Source organism: Microtus pennsylvanicus, chromosome 3, assembly GCF_037038515.1.
Source record: "Microtus pennsylvanicus isolate mMicPen1 chromosome 3, mMicPen1.hap1, whole genome shotgun sequence".
NCBI classification, from domain to species: Eukaryota; Metazoa; Chordata; class Mammalia; order Rodentia; family Cricetidae; genus Microtus; species Microtus pennsylvanicus.
Window position 1 is genome coordinate 65,777,971 of NC_134581.1, and position 20,661 is coordinate 65,798,631.

Consider the following 20,661-nt stretch of genomic DNA (forward strand, 5'->3'; position numbering starts at 1 on the left):
CTATGGACCTGTGAGATGCACTAAGGGCCATCTCAAACGGCCTAATTCCCTCCACTAGGTCCCATCTCCTAAAGGCTCCAACACCTCCCAGCCGTGCCATCAGATAGGAACCAACCATCAAACACATAAGCCTAAGATCCAAACCACAACAATGACTCGGCCAGACACCGTTTGAGTTACTCGTTTATGCTTGTCGTTCCTGTGTCCAGCAGGAGGAGGGCATTTGTTTAAAAGAGTCTCACCACTTAGCACACGTGTTCACGGTAAATGGAGACATTGTTCTTTTTTTTTTTTTTTTTTTAAGATTTATTTATTAATTATGTATACAGTGCTGTCTGTCTGTATGCTTGCTGGCCAGAAGAGGACACCAGATGTCATTACAGATGACTGTGAGCCACCATGTGGTTGCTGGGAATTGAACTCAGGACCTCTGGAAGAGCAGTCAGTGCTCTTAACCTCTGAGCCATCTCTCCAGCCCCCAAGGAGACATTGTTCTTAACCAAGGCTTCCATTCAGTGAAATGCCAGCTTGGAAATCCTATTTTCTAAGATGGAATCACATGCATCCAGGTAGCTCACATCTGCAAACTCAGCATTTGGGAGTTTAAGGCAAAAGGACTACAATTTTTAGGCAATCCTGGGCTATACAGCAAGACTCTGTCTTAAATGATAAAATAAGGAATCACATAGCTCTCCTTGCTACTAATTTTTAGTGTATAAATGATACTCAGTACAAATTGTAATATTTCTCTTAATAAATGCATCTTGAGTGGCGTAAAGCCACGTGATTTCCCACATGATCTTTAGTGCTCATTCCTATATTAATATATTGACATATGAAAACTATTGACAGTATAATAGCTTCCTAATTCAAATAAAATAGTGAAGGATATTTTTATCATCTCATTTTTAGTTTCAAATACTGTATGCTAAAATGATTTATGTATATATATATATATATGTACATATGTATGTAATTACTATAGCTATAAAAATTTCCTTTGAATGTGGGAGATAATATGTGGCAATGAAAATAAATCTATAGACAAAAGCTTACTATATATAATATATAATATTATATATAGTAAGCTTTTGACTATAGCTATATATATTAGAGAACAAATGTGTTTGTCTCTGTGTTTTGTACCCATGAAGTAATGATGTTATCTGAATTGTGATTTGTAGAAAACATCACCATCCAAATGCTTAGAATACTGTAGATAATTATGCAAAGGAAACACCCAGATTTCATTTAGACAGATCTGTAGATTGATATTTTAAAACATGGTTTTTGGAACTTTTCTTAGTATATATGAGGCTCAGGGATCGCATGCACAGAAGATGGTGGAAAGATTGTAAGAGCCAGAGGTGACGGATGGCTCCCAGGAGACAGCATTCTCCAGACACAACAGGACTCGACACAGCAGGATTCAAGGAAACTGCGGCAGCGTGCTCAAATGGCTTTGTCTCGGTTCTCAGGTAGCTTATATTATCAGACCCACGAGTTACACCATCCCCGGCTGGCACATAGGGGTGAGCTCAGTTACAGCTATTGTTGCCTTCAGTTTTGTAGGTCCAAGTCATTATGTATAAATATTACATAGTCTATAAGGGAATTATTTTTTAAGCCTTGTAGTTCGCCTGCCCATTAGTTTCGCATCAAAATGCTTTTCTCCACAAGCTTACATAACACTCGCAAGTTAGCAGGGCACGCAGAGATGAGTAAAGACTCTAAAGAAAGCAGCTCAATTTCATAACTCTGAAACTTGGACCGTGCTTTAGGGTGCCACCTAGTGCAGCAAACTTCCTGGGTGAAATCCTGCCCGCTTGCAGTTTGGAAATATGTGGGAGTGGTTCCCTCAGCTGCCTGCTCCTGACCTCTGTGCACACCTTGGTCTGCCTTGACCTCGCCCACACTGAAGGGACATAAATCAGATTTTTGATTTTGTTGTAAAGTGCAAGTCACCGCTGCCGAAGTGCTCAGTATTCAAAAACTTGTGAAATGCTGCATGTCTAGCAAAATTTACTTTTGTATGGGAATATAAATGTTTGCTGAGGTAAGCCCTGTTCGTTGTGGGGGAGAAAAAAAAAGAAGGAATCAGTTGATATACTTTTACTCTACTATGTGTTAGTTCTTGATTGTTTCTCTCTTTCTCCCTCCCTTCCTCCCTCTCCCTCCCTCCCTCTCTCCCTCACCCCCATCTGACTGTAAAAGAGATTGGTCAGGCGAAGACTTTGATATTGCACCTGTTCTTGTCTGAAGCAGTGGATTAAGCGTTCACTGCAGTGTCTGTACTAAGTCAGGAACCTGCCGTCACGATGTAAGTATGACAGCTTCGGCTCTTTTCCGATGCCTTTGTTTCTGTTAGAGTAGCAAACGTCACACACAAGTCTCCTTATTTACCTTGCCTTGCCAAATGGCAGGCGCTGTTTAAAGCAAGGCATGTGTCAGTGGATTGACAGGCAGGGTGTGCGACCTCTACTAGACATGGAAGAGCACTTAGAAAAGTTTTACCATTGTAACCGAAGTGCAAAACTTTTTCGTGCTCTTGAGATTTTTCTCCAAGGAGGATCCATTTTCAACAAGTTGGAAAACTGGGAGGTATGGGTTCTTCTGGGAAGTTAGCTTTCTGAGAAGCCTCATGGAAAAGCACAGATGCTCCGAAATGACTCAATCGACCATGCTGCTGACGTCTTCATGCACGTTCGGCAACACTGAAGCCTTACCCAAAGCTAACCTTAGCGCTGGCCTTTGTTGGGTTCATGTTTCAGCGGAATGTGTGTAGCTAAGACACTCAAATTCTGTCATGCACGTTTTTTCAACATTGTAGTTTTGCTGATTGAACATTTGACACTTTATAATGCCCTCAAAAGCAAGATAATTTCCCCTAAAATATAAATTTTAAATTATTTTAGGTGCTGTCTTTCAACCCTAATCCTTTCACCAAGAATGAAGCTATTTAAAAATTAAGATGCCAACAGGTAATTTCTTGTAAGCTCATACTTTTTGTCTATGTGTGAGTTTTGCTTAGCAATAAAACAGCAAATGTATATTGATATAAAGTTATATTGTCTCCCATGTAAAGTCTTCCAGAACATTCTAGTTTTAAAAGACCTCTATAACATACAACTATGTTACTTTTTACTTACATGTTTTATTGTTTGTTTGGTTTTTGTTGTTATTTTTACAAAGTGACAGATTCTAGCTTTCTCTCTTGTATCAACTTCTCAAATACTAACTGAATGAAATCAGGATAAAAGTATATTCAGAGGCAGTAATTCAAGTCAGACAAGTTTCCTTTACTGATAAAACAGCAGGTATTACCGAGAGGTAACTTGCAGTTAAAGTCAAAGACATTGATTCCAGTGTGGCTGTCTCATTCCATCCTTAATCTTAAAATGTTGCCGTTCCTGGTTCTGTTGGAATGATAATTAGCATTACATTTTAGCCAAGTCACTCCTAAATTGTTACATAATGTCAGAAGTTAGATTATTAAGAAACATGGTATTGTATAAGAGAAGGGAGTCAAAAAAAAAAAACTAGTTTAGGCCAGTTTACTTTCTTTTTAAACACTTAAATCCTTTGTATGTCTGGGGTTTTTCCCTCTTTACTTTTTATACTTTTTAAAATATGCTTTCATAGTTGCCATGAGAAGCTGAACATATTTTTTCTCATTTCAAAGTAAAAGGAAAATTTAAACTTTAAAAATTCAGACTGGGATTTGGAGCTCCTTACAACTTTATCCTAACAGGCATCAGTAGTTTAGAGGCCAATATACTAGCAAGACTTTTTAGTGGCGTATTATATTTTAATTCCACATTGAATGCCAAATGGAAGTAATACCATTTTCTCTTCCACGTTAGATGAATCTAGATCATGTTTTGGACAGAAACAGTAAGGAACTAGCAACATGCAATCTTAAGGCTATATGATGGTCTCTTTAGGGAGAAGTTCTCAAGTTTCTCATAATAAATAGTAGTTGATGAAGACTGATTACAGAAAGGTCAAAGGTGAAAGAGAAAGTAAAGCTAGAGGAAAAGTAGGGAAAGAGGAAATCAGGAGAGAAGACGTGGTTCCTTTCCTCGGTATTCTGAACATTTAGGCTGTGTTTAAGCAACAGTTTAAGTTTTCAGTTTTCCTGAAGACCCTAGTTCAAGCTCTAGCTGAAATATCCTTGCAAATCAAACCTTATTCAATTATATTTCCTTTGAGTTTTGACATTGATATGTAAAGATTTTTTTTTAGAAATCAGAGTCTGTTTCAATTATCTAAATTTTTTCCACTACAATTTCAGAATTTTTAAAATATATTTGAGTCATAAAAAGCAGAGTAAGAATCTAACTACCGCTTTGTTCAGGATGTGTCTGTATCACGCGGGCTCTCCAGACTGCGCTCGTTCTGTAGCAAGCCCCTCATCACTGTGCTGCGATCTGACTGCAGATTTCTGATCTCTGCTATACAGCTTCTAGATTTATTATTGTCAGCAGCCAGACCTTAGAAAAGAATGGTCTCTCTTTCAAAGGGATAGACACCCTGGCCTAGGAAATAAGGAGTAAGATTTTTTTCACCTGAGAAAAAGAAAACTTCATTCTCTTGTAAATGCTGATTCGTTCTTAGGTTAGACGGTCCAGTTCCTGGTGGCATCAGAAAAGGTTAACCCGCTCTCTCTATTTCATATGCATGTGTGTTGTAGATCACGAGGAGCCCTGTGGCCCCAGCCTCAGGTCATTTTGCCTGAATGGGGGGATATGTTATGTGATTCCTACTATTCCCAGCCCATTCTGTAGGTGAGTGAAAGGGACTGGGGGAGAGGGTGACTGCAGTTCTCACTGTCTGAGGCCCTGAGAAGGGCCTTTAAAGGTAAAAAGGGCAAGGTGAAGGGGAGTGGGGATGCTCTGTTCTCTTTATGTAGGACAACTCGATGCTGGAAGAAAAACAGTCTCAGTGTGGTATTCATTTTCAAAACGGGTTTGTGGTTATCAGCCTAGAGAGATTATAAAGAACACTATGAGAACCTTCTGAAGTGTAGCAGTTTCGGGAAAGTGGTCTGTTCAACATTGCTAGTAAAACATCACAAGAAATCATTAGTATGAAAAGCCAAACAAGACGTTTTGCTTTAATATAGAATACGTAAATACAAAATAACTAACTGGTCTTTGACCTTCTCTTCTAATAGACAGTAGCTACTGTTTCAGGAGATTGGAAAGACTTTGTAGTTCATCCTCCAAATTCTAACCATTCAGTTTTGAGTTTAAATTTTCCATTGTGACTTTTTTTTACATCTGTATTTTTTTCTCTGTTATAATCCCCTAATGTGTGACTTAATCACATTGTGATCAGAACATTTGAACCACTGAGTTGTCTGCACTGAGTTAAAAGACGGCACTAAAGCCAGACATGGTGGAACATTCCTTTAATAGCAGAACTAGGGAGGTTGAGGCAGGCAGATCTCTGAGTTCCAGGCCAGCCTGGGCTACCACAGTGAGACCCTGTCTCAAAACAACAAGACAGTATTAAGAACACCAGGACTCGGAGATTCATTAAAATGGGAAGGAAGCTCCGTTGCCTGCAGCTTTTTTACTTGAATAAATGTGTTTTTAGTACATTTCCAAAAGTTATTTTCAATGAACGAGAACAGGCAGTTTTCCTGGTAAAATACTAAATTTAAGAATCTTTTGAGTTTCTTCTTGATTTCCACTTTTGAGCAGCAATTCCTAAGTAGCTGACACCATGCTCTGAGTCCGTGGTGGGTGGAGAATAAAGGCTCTGGAGACTGGCCAGCACATCGTGTCTCTGTAAGAGCTTAGAGGGGCTGGTCCCATCAGGCAGGGGGTGAACCATGTGACCAAGAGTTGTTCAACACCCTGGAGGAAGGGGGATCGAGCTGCAGGAGATGGGAGGACAAGGAAGGCTGAAAGCCAGGGAATAGGGCATCTGAAGGTCCAGGGGAGTTGAATGATATTATATTTTAAATCATGTATTTTATAATAAAATAATTGCTTTCCAAGGACCTTAGGACTACATTTCTAATATTGTTCTCACCGACAGTGCAATAGCAACATCTGAGGATGGTAAATTCATTTTTCACCCTTTCATATATTTCCTGTATTCCCAGTCATCTTGCCATCAAGAAACACAGACTCACTTCCGACTGGTATTGCTGGTTCAGCCAGTTGTCGGCAGGATTTCTTCTTTGCCCTATGTCCTTAATCTCTCCACTCCTTTCTGTTTTCACTATTGGTCTCCTAGCTGAGACCTCCATGACCCCAGGCTTGTCCAACAGACACAGTCTGCAGACTTAACTCCTGGAGCCGTATCCACATCACTGCACTGGATACATCGAGAAACTTGAACAACAGACCCTGTGCCTACATGTCTACTACCTATGGGCCAAAGCTTCACTGTTTTGCCTAGCTTTTAGAGCCTTTTATAATTTGGTACCAAACCTACCTTTGCAGCCTTTGCTTCATGCTTGGTCAGTGCTCGGTCTAGAAGCACTGTTTGTGCTAAATACACTTTGATTATGTTGCTTACCTTGAATTTCCAACTATTCTGCCTCTTGTTATGTAGCCATGTTCAAAACCTACTCATATTTTAAGGCTACTTTCTCCCTAACCTTTCAGCCCATCACAAATCCACACTAACTTCTTCTCCCTGTGGACTTCTACAGAAACGTGGGTCATTTATATACTCATCACTCTTGTTGGAATATAAATAGCCCCGTTCTATCTCACCACCTGTAGGCATGTCTTGTGTCTTGTGTTAACTCAATGATCCATTATCCATGCTGAAGTCTTAGAAATAAGTTTATGTCTGAATCAGTGATCAGTATTCTTAGTGAAATAGCTAAGTGAATTAGAAAAAAGAAGAAAAGAAAATGGCAATGTCTGAATCTTCTTTATCCATCTGCTACAATCTCTCCCTGCAAACAGTAGGTGGCATTTCCTTCTTGTCTATACTTCTTTCTCACTGAACTTTCTCAGAACATACTCTAGTTTTCTTTATATAATTTATCTAGTTAGTCTTTAAGTAAATGATTCAAGCTAGCATTTTAATTGAGTGACCGATATGAATTCCTCCATGTTTTCTTGAGTGTGGTGCTCACACATTCTCAGTACTCAGGGGCTGGAGACAGAACTGTTGCCGCTTCATGGCCCGCATGGGAGACAATGTAAGACTCTGTCTTAAAAAAAGAAAAAAAAATCTTTGGTGTGTATTAAAATTAGCTTTGAATTCTGGTTCATGGACAGAATTTGAAGTGGTCAACCTGTGCTAGAGGGGGATGTGGGTTCTGAGTGACAGGTACAGGTTGTACGTGTCCCTTAATCCAAGCTTCTTCCTTCCCCAGTCTTCTATCTGCGTTTCTTATCTGTGTGGTTTGTCAATAGCTAAAGAGCTATGCCAAAAGTTCCTTCTGCGATTTTGAATTTTCAGGGGGTTTCTGCTAATTTTTGCTTAAAATATTTTGAAGTAATCTTATTAAGTCCATGTAAATAGATAATGGATTGTTTCCTGGTGAAATTCCCCTCACCATTGTGTGATAGTGGTCTTCTTTGTCCCCAATAGTGCTCCCTACCACCCCACATCTATTTCATCGGCATTAAGGTAGTTAAGCCAGTTATCCCTTGTTGAGTATTTGACTAGTAGAATTTCCCTTCAACTTTTTATTAGATGTGTCTGTAAATTATGCAAAATAAGCTTGAAAAAATCCAAATGTTTTTATGTCTAAAATGTTTTGCTTTTAATGAGAGTTAATCAAATTTTGTTTCTCTGGTTAGAATTTTTAAATCTGTTTTTAACCATCTTCCCTTATGATTTCTACTGTACTTTAAAGATTCCTTCTGACCTTTTCAGTGTGTTTTGGTTCATTTTGTTTTGTGGCAAGATCTCACACTGGCCCAGGCTGGCCTGGAACTCTTATGTAACTAACCCAGGCTGGCCTGGAACTCTTACGTAACCCATGCTGGCGGGGATTCCAGGCATGTGCTGCTGCCACGGCCAGCTCCGTACTTGCCTTTAGCTCTAGGACCTTGAGTTACGTGTATTAAATTAGGATATACCGTGCACTGAGCCATGCTGCTTCCCCGCCAGAGATGCTGCCCTCCGTCCGTGAGGTACATGACTTGCCTACTCTCTGTGAAGCCTCCTGCATCCTGTCTAAGCAGGTGTGGGGTCTCCTTCCCTTGCCCCTGCCACCCCAGTGTTACACCAGCATGAGGGCTGACGTGTGAAAAGTTTTAATTCTTTATTAAGTCACAAGTGTTTTTTCTCTGGTTGTCATATCTAAGGATTCATTGCCAGACCCCTGAAGCTTTCCCATGCTTTCTTCTGAATTGTTCCTACCTTCTGTTTAGCTCTTTGATCTATTTTACATTAATGTTGTGTTTGGTATGAGTTTGTTGTTTTTTGTTTGTGCTGTTTTTTTTTTCTGTACCTGTGCAGTTTTTCTAACTTCACATGGTAAAAAGCTCTCTTTTCCTCATGGCATGGGCTTGGTGACTTGCTCATGTGTATGAGGGCTTATATTTGGGCTCTGTATTTCTACTCCATTTGGTCCATAGTCTGCATTTACATTTTTACCACAATTTAATATTTTAGCATATATTTATATGTTAGGAGATGTGCATGCTATGACCTGTATGGAGGTCAGAGGACAACTTGGCAGGACTTGGTTCTCTCCACCCTGTGAGATCCAGGAATCAAACTTAGGCTCCCTTGCTTGGTGAAAACCACCCTTGCCCACTGGACAATCCTGCCAGACCCTGTCACAATATTTTAATATTGTACTTGGAGTCCTCCAGTTTTCTTTCTCAAGAATGTTTTGACTAATCAATATATCTTAAAAGTCCCTAAGGGTCTTAAGACGAGCCTGTTGTTGTTGTATATAGAGGCGCTCAGTTTTGATGAGGTCACCTTGAGTACTTTTACAGCCATTTTATTTATGTATTTGTTTTAGATAGGGGTTTACTATGTAAACCTGGCTGGCCTTGAACTCGCAGAGATCTACCAGCTTCTGCCTCCCAAGTGCTGGGATTAAAGGCCTGCGCCACCCTGCCTGGTCACTTTTTTATTCTGTGTCAGACATTATGTGGAAACTATAAAGGTCATTCAAGGCCTTTGGTGTTGCAGTTCTTCAGAGAGGATCTGCACATGCTTTGGTCAGGGAGTTGGAGGCAACAGTAATACTAGGTTGACCACTTGGTGATCGGGATTCTTTGCAGCGAGGCCTCAGCTCAATGTGGACTACCTCATCTGCTTTACCTCTGTGTCAGAGATAAACGTTAGAATCATTTTTCCAACTTCCAAAATAAGAACAAAGACCCATAAGACTTTAAATGAGATTAAATCTTTAGATCATGTATGAGGAAAATTGGCATCTTAAAATCGAAGACTTCTGTTTTTAAAATGGGCATTTTAATAGTTTTTGGGTTGGTATTTTAAATGGTATTTAAAACTTTTATTTTTAAGTATTTACTTATTTTGTTTTTCAAGATGGTTTTTTTTGTCTTTTAAAAAAATTTATTGATTTTATTGAGCTATACATTTTTCTCTGCTCCCTCTCTTTCTCTCCCCTCAACCCTCTCCCATGGTGCCCATGCTCCCAATTTACTCAGGAGATCTTGTCTTTTTCTACTTCCCATGTAGATTAGATCCATGTATAAATGACAGGGTTTTTAATGTGTAGCCCTGGCTGTCCTGGAACTCACTCTGTAGAACAGGCTGGCCTCAGATCTGCCTTCCTCTGCCTCCCGAGTGCTGGGATTATGCTAATTATTTTTTCAAGCTTTTATTGTACCAAAATATGCATAACAAAAAATTTATTATTTTAACCACTTTCAAATAAACACATCAGTATATTAAATATACCCAACACTGTGCAATCATCATCACTACCCATCGCTACGCTATCTACCCATTATGTAAAACACATTTCTGTGAGAGAGGTGGCTGGAGTGATTTGAATGTGTTCCCACCTTGCTCTCCAGAGGACTTTGGATATGATAGCCAGTTGAACTCTCACTAATAAGGTCTCTGGGTACCCATTTCTCCAGGTATACCCTTGAAAAAGAGAGCACAAACTTCTGGAGTTTTACCAGACTGATAAATAAAACATAGCATATCCTTTTAAATCATATTCTCCTAATCCTTCTTTGAGTTGACTATATCACTGTTTAAGTATAATTAAAATATTTTATACTGTATTTGTTTATTTTAATAATTAGGGTTTTTATTCATTTCCTCTTAGAACTTCCATTATAAGTTTGGATATTTTTAAATATTATATCAGTTGTAGAAAATCATCGTTTATTCTTTCTTTTTAACCTAACCTATATATTTTTCCTTGTATTCATTTTGTTTTCTTGAAGTCAAATTCTGTTACTTCTTAAAGCCCTTAGCATTTCAGTCATAGTAAGGAACGTCCTTCTTGGCCTACACTTATAAGGAATTTGCCCATGTTTGCTTTAGACAATTTTCTTCTCTTTAAATATTTGGGCCTTGTATATTATGTGGATACAAATCAAAGCTTACATTCTGTAAAATATTTGCTTAGTATGTTTGTGCTGCTCACAAGATATGTGAGACTGGATAAACAATAGAAATGTATTCCTCCCAGTTCTAGAGGTTACTAGATCCAAGAGCAAAGAACCGGCTTTTGGAGCCCTCTCTGGGCCTGTGCTAGCTTGCTCCCGGGTATAAAGCATGGCTGCATCTTCAGTAGCACACAGTGAGGGGTAAGTCTGAACATGCATTTCAGAGGAGACGCATTGAAAGCACAACCCACTCTGTTCTCCCAGCATCGTGACTCTCTCTGGCTGTCACAGTTCCCACCGGCCCCACAAGCACAGGGGCTTGCATCTACTCCCTATTGCTTTGCCAGTAACGACCTCCCTTAGCTGCTGATGGTTTCTAGTGAGTTTAACATACAATGAGTCTAGTCTTTGTCCCTTGCTCATAGATGTCCTTGCTTTTTTATTTTTTCATATGAACTTTAGAATCCATTTATCCGTTCAGAAGGAAAAGAACATGTTTCTTGGGTTTCATTTTAATTGCATTAAGTTTACTTAAGGAACATTTATTTCTTTATAATGCTGGAACTTCTTATCCAAGATTGAGAAATGTATTTCCATTTGTTCAAAGACTCCCTCATGTACTTCAGGAATGTCCTCAGCATGATATAAATGTTTTGAACATTCCTGAAGGGAGTTTATTCCATACATTTCATGTTTTATTATTAAAATCAGTTTCCCCTATAAATTTAAAAAGTAAGTTATTTCTATGCTTAGGACCTCCTGGATCCTTCTCATGCTGATAAAAGTCAGTGGCCTTTAAAACCCTAGGGACTCAGCCTCCTGCTCTGTTCTGACCTCTGAATCCTTACCCATCTCTTGAGCCTCCCTGCTGTTCCCTGCACTGGGAGGGTCTGAGTTCAGGTGCTCTCTATCACTTCCTTCTGTGCTTTCTCTTGATTTCTTCATAGAGTGTTTTCTCTAGGATTTCTTCAAGGACAACCCCTTACTTCCTTCATGTTTTTATCACCCTCTCCGTGGAAGCTGATACCCACTTTCACACTCCCACTGTTTCCCCACACCCTTTACTTTCTAGCTCCCTCAGGTAGGATATAAGTTAAGTGGAAGAGTGTTTTTATATGTTCTGTTTTATTTTTTTATTCGACATAGAATAGGTGTAGAACAGTTACTGAGTAAGATTGACTTTGGAATAAACACCCTGCTGCTTTGTTGAAGTCTTTTATTGTTTGTAAAGTTTCTGATAGTTGTTGAGTTCTCATCACATAGGGTCAAAATTAAGAGTGTGCTCTGAAACTGATTCAAGATTTCTATCCTTTATGAAGGATATATGGGATATATACACATGTAATATTCTCTTAAGATAGTTTACCATTTCCTGTTCTATCCTCTTAGTGTCCAGTATAGACTTGTCTGCTCCTCTCCATTTCTTAGTCTTGCTTGCAGTTCAATCGGGTCCATGTGACAGATCCTCACCGTGGATATCAACAAAGGAGATGCCAGCCACTGGCAATTTTAGCTTCTAAAGCCATCTCCTGGAACACCGCAACCCTTGCTAGTCCTTCCCAGTGACCCGCGAGCCTTATTTTCCAGGAAGCAGAACCAGGAGGTTGAGAAGCTTACTGGGTTGGCACTGGGCATTAGACTGTATGGTGGGTGGAGAAAAACTTGCTGCATTGACCTACTGGCATTTGAGTTTGCTTTCAAGGCAACAAGAAGCAACTTGAGGGAGGGCACTGGTTAGCTGCTGCTGCAATGAACACTGTTACCTAGAGCAACTTGAGGAGGAAAGGATTTATTTGATTCACACTGGCCCCTCACAGTCCATCAAACGGAAAAGCCGGAAAGCAGGGGCAGGAGCTCAAGGCAGGAGCTGAAACAGAGACCCTGGGGAACAAAGTGATTCACTTCCTCTGGCCTGCTCAGCTACCTTTCTTGTGTAATCCAGGCCTCCCTACCTAAGACAGTACTGCTCTCAGTGGGCGGGGCCATCCTACATCTGTTAGCAGGTGAGAAGGCTCCTCCATGGCATTCGCACAAACTGACTTGATGGAGGCATTTCCTCAGATGAGCATCCCTCTTCCCAAGTGGTCCTGGGAACTGTGACGGGAGGGAGGGCTCATCCTGGCTTCTAGTTTGTAGGACCTTGACACAGCTGGCCACATTGCATGCTCCATTGGGAAACAGAAATTAATGTTGATGTTCAATTTATTCTTTTTATTCAGTCTGTGACCACAGCCCACATTCAAGGTAGGGCTTTCCTCTTCAGTCAAACCTTTCTGGAAACACCCTCATAGATATACATGGGGGCGTGTTTCCATGGTGACTATAAATCTAGTCAAGTTGACAATATGAATAACTATCACAAACATCATGTGATGTAGTATGGTTTTAAATTTTCCATGAACTTGAATTGGTACCAAAAACTTTAAATCGTCTTGCTTTCTACCAGGGAAGCTAGTGGATAGACTTACCTCATAAAGTTTATTTGAGATTTTGTACAAGAATGTTACTGAACTGTGTTCAGCCTTATTTAGCTCACAGTTTCCTTCTCCCATTAACGAATCATCTCCTCAGAACTTCTCAGACTTTTTTAGTCTGATAGAGTATGAAATTGAGAAAGCGCTTTAGTGGCGGGGAAGGAGGGAGCCTTAGGACGACTGACAGATAGCGTCCTCTGTTTTACACCTACCTCATCCTTTTTACAAATCATCTCAGCCAATATGTGTGAAATGAAACTCCAAATATAGCAGCAATCCTGGTGATCAGATGGAAGTGTGCAATGCTGGTATTTATGGATCCTCATTATGCGGTACCCATAATGCATTTCATTGGAAATTTTTTGAGTTTTGAATTAGACCCTGTTTACTTTCATATTCTGATATAACCATTTCATCAGATTCCTACAAGATTATAAGCAGATAAAATAATAATAAACATGCTGATTAGTAGATAAATGATCTAAATAAATAATTAGCCACTTTAGCAATAATTTGCTGGAAGTAATTTGGCACATTTTCCAATTTTGTGAATGAATTCCTTTTTTTGCTGCATCTAGGGAAATTTGTATGACTATCAACTAAATGAACTAATTAACTTAATCTCCCCGACTTCTCAGTGGACTTTTCCCCCAGCGTTATATCTTTATTCTTTGTCTGATGCAGTCAAGCATAGATGGTACATTAAAAAACAAAGCTTAGCTGTACATAGTGGCACACGCCTTTAATCCCAGAACTTGGGAGGCAGAGGCAGATGGATCTCTGTGAGTTCAAGGCCAGCCTGGTCTACAGAGTGAGTTCCAGGACACCCAGTGCTACATAGTGATAGCTTGTCTCAAAAACAAACAACCAAGCAAACAAAAAACCTAAACCTTAATTGTTTAACAATACAAAAAATGAGTCTCAAGCTCTTATAGCTAAAACAAAATTGCCACTACTCAATGCAGTTAATATTCGGGTGTCTAGGGACCTAATGGTGTTGTAGACTGTGAAGAGGGCTTTGTGGCTATAGTGCTGGACAGCTGACATTTCTGCACTGTGGTGGATCTCATCGGGATCAGACATACACTGAGTAGGCTTTACAGAAATTCATGTTGAAACTGAGCATGCTGACTTATAACTAATATAGACTTGAGTTACTGAGAGCCAGGCGTTTTATCTCTCTAAGGTCTGACACAAGTAAGAAGCCATATTTATAATCCAGACCCTGGGCTACACCTTTAATCAGGGTGACACCTGCTGGAAGCCTATGTAAGGACAATGTAAGAAGGAAGGGTTCGTTTTGCCTGCTGGGCCTTGCCTACGTCAGCACTTCACATCCTTTTTCGAAATCCCAGCAGACCAGCTGAGATACCGAGCCTCACGGGACTGAGCAGTTACTAGATTCTTAGACTTTCCATTCATAACTAGCCATTATTGATCTGCAACCTGTAACTCACTCCAATAAATTCATATATATGTAAATATATATGAACATATGTATGTATAGAGAGAATAACTTAAGGAATTTATTCGTTCCACAAACTCTATTACTCTAGAGAACGCTGACTAACACAATGCCTATCAGACTATCTCTTGTGCTACAGCATAGGTAAGATACTTATGACTATTTAAACCAAAGATGTATTGTGGGGCACACCACGCAGAGGCATGACCCGTGACCACAGAGCACAGAGGAGCAGGTGTTGATGACATAGTAGGGTGGGCAGATGTTATGACAAATTAAGAAGTCATATTGCAGGGGCTGGAGAGATGGCTCAGTGGTTAAGAGAACTGACTGTTCTTCAAGACCCTGGTTCCATTCCCAGCACCACATGGCAGCTCACACCTCCAGGATCCAATACCCTCTCACAGAGGTAAATGCAGGCAAAGTATCAATGCACATAAATTAGTAAAAATAAATAACAAAAAAGATTTTTAAAAATAATGAATATTACAACCTCAGGAACATAATACAGAGTTAACTGAAAGATCACAGACACGTTAGAATGAAATGCTAAAAAGAATTCAGTCCAAAAGGAGGAAGCGGAAACTACACAGAGTAGCTGAAGGTGCAAAGGGTGACGGGTCAGGGCAGACCGAGATCAGCCTATCAACTCTGCTAACTGTGGGTGGACCAAACATGCCTGCTAAAGAATGTATTGACAGTAGCACACATGTGTGCACAAGGCAGGAGAGAGAGGAGAGGATAGAAACTTTCACAAGCCGCGGTAACGGATGAAGGAACAAAACCAGTTACAGCGTGGAAACAGTAGGCCACGGCCGGAGTAATGATAGTGGTATCAGATGACGTAAGCCTCAAAGCAGGGATCGCCCGAGGTGAGAGGAATATCTTACTTTTTTGAAGTAGAAAATGTCATTTTATTTATTGTTTGAGATTTTTTTTTTTTTTTTTTTTTTTTTGGTTTTTCGAGACAGGGTTTCTCTGTGGTTTTGGAGCCTGTCCTGGAACTAGCACTTGTAGACCAGGCTGGTCTCGAACTCACAGAGATCCGCCTGCCTCTGCCTCCCGAGTGCTGGGATTAAAGGCGTGCGCCACCACCGCCCGGCTTATTGTTTGAGATTTTATATGCGCATATAATGTTTTGAGCTATTCCAGACTCCTTTTCCTCCCCTTTGGTTCTCCTGCTTCCCCTCCACCAGTTTGCCCTCCCAACTTCATATTACTCTGTTCCTTATTCAAAACCCACCGAGTCCTCTTAGTGTTGCCTGCATGTGCGTGGGGGTGGGGGTGGGGCCTCTGGAGCTTGAGTAGCTTCTCAGAGATCATACCTCCGAAGGAAACGGACTCTTCCCACAATAAACACCAACAGAAGTTAGCTGGTCAGCTAGGGTGGAGCCACACAAGCTCCTGGGATTTTGTGCTGGGGTTTTGCCTAACCTCATGTAGGCCTGGTGCCAACAGCCACAGCCGCCATGAGTTCACGTGTGCAGTGGTGTGTCATCTGCCTGGACCTGTTTGCTGCAGATGTCCACGTCTTCCGGCTCTTAGAGCCTTTTTAGCAAAGATGAGCATTTTATAATGGAAAGAACTGTTAATTAGGGAGGCGCAAAAATCATAAATATATATGAAAGTAGCAATAGAATTTGAAAATGCATGAAATATTTGAAAAATCAGTGAGGCAAATAGATAAGTCCACTAATTAGAGATTTTAATGTCCCTCTCTCAGTTGTTGGTAGACAGATTATCCTAAGAACTTCTATCAACCCCCGCTAGACCGAATTACTACTGGTAGAACTTATCATTTATATTCTATTAAATGTTCATGATGCAGTTGCCAAGATATAACTTATGCTGAGCTAAGGAATCTCCTAGTGAATTTGTGATTGCATTTTTTACAGAACGAAGATTAGCAAGCCCATGGGCCAAATCTCTCCCTTTACCACTTTTTTTTCCTTTCTTTTTATTTTATTTTATTTTTGGATTTTCGAGACAGGGTTTCTCCATAGCTTTTGGTTCCTGTCCTGGAACTAGCTCTTGTAGACCAGGCTGGCCTCGAACTCACAGAAATCCGCCTGCCTCTGCCTACGGAGTGCTGGGATTAAAGGCGTGCACCACCACCACCCGGCCCTTCACCACTTTTTATAGACACCAGTTAATAATGGTTTTACATTTGAAAGTGTCTTTAAACTGACGTAGGTGATTTATATAAAATTCATACCTCCATTTTTGCAAATACTCTTATAACATCTATAACCTAGAGTACTGCTGCAGACACTATGAATCACAATGCCTAAAACATCCACTTTATTTTTACAGAAAACATGTTTTCTGACCCTTGTCATAAAATATATTCTCTTATTACAAAATATTTTTTTGAGACAAGAATACATATAGTATCCCAGGTTGGCCTGGAACTTACTATGTAGCCCAGGCTGGCCTCAAACTTAATGATAATCTTCCTGTTTCAGAGCCCAAGAAAGAATAGATAAAATTGCCAACATCAACAATGAAAGAATAGCGATGTTACTGCAGGGATCCTGTGGCACTGACTCTGTGTCTTCTGCCTGATAGCATAGGTGGACTAGATTTGTTCTCTTAGATTTCTGTTCCTGTGATAAATACCACGACTAAAAGCAACTTGGGGAAGAAAGGATTTATTACCTCGCATAGGTCACTGTCTTGAAGTCGGGCCAGGATCCTGGAGGCATGATCTGAAGTAAAGGCCGTGGAGGAACACTGATTACTGACATAGCTTTTTCAGTCAGCTTTTTGTACATCCCAGGACCTTCTGCCCAAGGACAGCACCATCCACAGTGGGCAGACCCCTCCCACTCCAGTTAGTAATCAATAAAATGTCCCACAGACATATATCTCCTATTTATATTATATATATATTATACATATGACATATATCCTATATTATAGAAATATATGTATATAAGAAGAAGCAATGAGAACTAGAGTATTTTGTATTCTAAGACTTTTCTTATATTTAAATTTGTGTGCATACGTGTGTGTCCTTGTACATGAGCCATAGCGCACATGGAGATCAGAGGACAGTTTGTGGGAGTCAGTTCTCTCCTTCCATCATGTAGGTTCCAGGGATCAAACTAGGCCATCAGACTTGGTGCAAACACTTTTCTCCACTACCTGACTCGCTGGCTGGCATTCTGAGATGCTGCAGATAAATCGTCATCGTCATACTCCCAGTTAAAAGCAGTTCCTTGGCAACAGTAAACGGAGGTCAGAAGGGGACAAGCATCCTGGTGTTGATCTGAGGCAAAACAGAGATGGTGTTCTTCTACTATTAGAAGATTTTCTATGGTTCTGTGCAGCACTGTCTGGAATAAAGTCGTGTTTCTAGTCTCCGTGGGTTCACATCTGTAGACGATCCCACTGTCTTTAGCCAATAATCTTTCCCAGAGGTTAACACAGAAGCCGGCAGATTTGCATATTCAGATTAGAAGTGGGATGGCTGCTTGGTTCCTTTGATTTTTTAGTGTACACCGAGCTCAGAGGTAGTGGCCACTGTGACACACAGAACATGGAGCGCTAACGGTTTTCTTTGTCCAGAGACCTACCAGTGTCCGGCAGAGACGTGAGCAGAGATTTTCCTTTAGCAGGCGTCTCCTGCCATTCCTTCAGTGTGGGTTCCAGAAGCTGCTGACATTCTTTTAAAAATGATGACAAATTCACAGGGCGGAAACAAATTCAAGCCATACTGACGGGCCCGCCGTGCGCAGTTTCACCTCTTCCTGCCTTGGACCTGTTTTCCGTTCCCACGTGAGCGGTTTTAAAGCTTCTTTCTCTCCCAGCAGAAATCGATGCCTATCACTGCTCTCTCTCTGTTGCTCAGTGACGGGGTGTGCTCTGATAAGTGTGTTACGCGATTGTGTCACTGTGCCAACATGATAGATAACGTGCTTGTGCAGGCGTAGGTGGTGCAAGACGGGTCGCCTAACACAGCCTCTTTATGCCGTCAAGTGATGTGAACACAAGTGCGTCATCTCACTGCCAGAGCAACACAGATCAGTTCTTAACAGAAAGCTTGGCAAGTAGAAAGCTCACCGTCTATAGTGGTGCAATGTGTATTACAGTAAATACTTAAACCAGAGGCGATATTTGTTTTAGCGTCATCAAGTATTATATACTGTATGTGGTTATATATGTGATGTTTTTAACATTTGCTTCTTGTATATGTGTATGTATGGGAGGTGGGGACACGCATACCACAGTGCACCTGTGGAGGACAGCTTTGGGGAGTCAGTTCTCTTCTTCCACTCTGGGTTCTGGGGGTCCAACACAGGTCGTCAGGCTTGGTGGCAAGCTCTTTTACCCTTGAACCCGTCTATAGGCCCCGTGGGTGTAGTAATTAATGGACTGGCAGGGCAATCACTTTCGTTGTTGTTGTTTTGGTTTTTTGTTTTGTTTTGTTTTGTTTTTTGAGACAGGATTTCCCTGTGTAATAGTCCTAGTCCTGGAACTAGCTGTTGTAGACCAGGCTGGCCTCAAACTCACAGGATTCACCTGCCTCTGCCTCCCGAGTGCTGGGATTAAAGGCGTGCGCCACCACCATCCAGTCAATCACTTTCTTTAAATGAGCATCAACACGGACATGAATATGTTAGTTCGGGTTGCTTTGCACAACAGTGCCACAATGGATAACCCTTTGTTTTACAGATGCAAGCACAGTTCAAGAATCTTCCCACAGGTCAGGGAACCCTGATTGCTCTTCGAGCAGATGAGGGAGGGGGACTTGATGGGGGAGGGGGGAGGGAAATGGGAAGCGGTTGCGGGGAGGAGGCAGAAATCCTTAATAAATAAATAAATTAAAAAAATAAAATAAAATAACATTGAAAAAATAAATAAATAAAAATAAAAATAATTTCAATATTGAATTAAAAAAATAATCTTCCTGGGCTGAAGGGTAGATAGATATTTGTAATTCTGGTAGACGTTGTTGAGATGCTCCATGTGGGATCGCAGTTCCTACCAGCTACATGTGGAAGCGCCTCATTATCAAGCAGAAATTTTTTTAACCTTTTTTTTTTCTGACCCTTTGGTACATGACATGCGTCTTTACTTGCAAGTGTTCATTGCAATAAGTCATTGGTCTGGTTCAAGGCCTCTGGCTTCTGCTATACTATCAACTCGAGGACTTTTCTGGGACCCCTCGGGTATCCTGTTGTTCTGTGTCAGGGAGATCCTGCAGCTTTAGATCTGCAGGTCCACTGGTCTCTTCACATGCTCCAACAGTTCACAGATGAAGTGCATGTTGGGGTGGGCTAACTCGTAACCCTGGTTCTGGGCCTGGGTGGTATCTAGGCTGGTTAGCCCACCTTAGCCCACCAGCTTTCCCTGATTATCACCACCAGGCGAGTTCCCCAGCACTGGCCCAGCTAGCTCACTCAATGCAGAGGGCAGCAAAAAAGCCAGGCTTTGTTTGTTTGTGTGTTTTGTTTTGAGACAGGATTTCTCTGTAACAGCTCCGGCTATCCTGGAACTTGCTTTGTAGACCAGGCTGGCCTTGAACTCACAGAGATCCACCTGCCTCTGCCTCCCAAGTGCTGGGATTAAAGGTGTGTGCCACCCCTCCCCTCGGGCAGAACAATGATAACTCAGTGTTCCTCTAATTCACAGTTGTCACAGATGAGGTTGCCCTGTTTGTATTAGTCAAGAGTAGAGCTCTTAGTGTGGCAGACTTGAGACAGTCGCTCTTAGACAGGCCTGCTTGTCTGGCACCCAGTTTTCTCTGTGTAAAACTTCTCTAAATGGGGATGTCTCACTATGCAAGCCGTGTGGTTGGTCCTGAACACCTGCCTCCCTTTTGCAAGTCTGGGATGATGGTGTGTGCTAGACAGAGGTGAGATCGTGATTGGCTGCCAGGAAAATCCTTGGGCATTGAGTCTCTGAGAAGTCTCTGTGGTAGACAGAACTTCACAAATGTTGTCATAGGTTGTTACTGGAGGAATTGGGTGTCTCCCTCAGGCCTGCACTTGGGAAGATCTGGGAGCATGCGCCTGCAGGAATTGGGCCTCTCCCTCATGCCTGCACTTGGGAAGATCTGGGAGCATGCGCCTGCAGGAACTGGGCCTCTCCCTCATTGCCTTCATGGGGGAGGACCTGGGAGCATGTGCCTGGTCTCTTCTGGACCAGTTCCTTTGCAATTTCACTTTATGTATGTTTGCTATAA

General features: G+C 41.2%; 1 protein-coding gene across 3 annotated transcripts in view; it reads left to right on the plus strand.

Moving 5' to 3' along the window:
• Window positions 1-1,812: 1,812 nt before the first annotated feature.
• Nrg4 (neuregulin 4) overlaps window positions 1,813-20,661 on the plus strand; it is a 56,860-nt gene continuing 38,011 nt past the window's right edge. Inside the window, exons 1-4 of one of the 3 annotated variants that reach the window (XM_075965850.1) lie at window positions 1,813-2,056; window positions 2,215-2,320; window positions 2,916-2,981; window positions 4,694-4,787. In XM_075965850.1, the coding sequence (XP_075821965.1) occupies window positions 2,972-2,981; window positions 4,694-4,787 (104 nt within the window). In that variant the 5' untranslated portion in view covers window positions 1,813-2,056; window positions 2,215-2,320; window positions 2,916-2,971. The remainder of the gene's footprint in view (window positions 2,057-2,214; window positions 2,321-2,915; window positions 2,982-4,693; window positions 4,788-20,661) is intronic. The other 2 variants (XR_012910018.1, XM_075965849.1) reach the window with 2 other exon arrangements.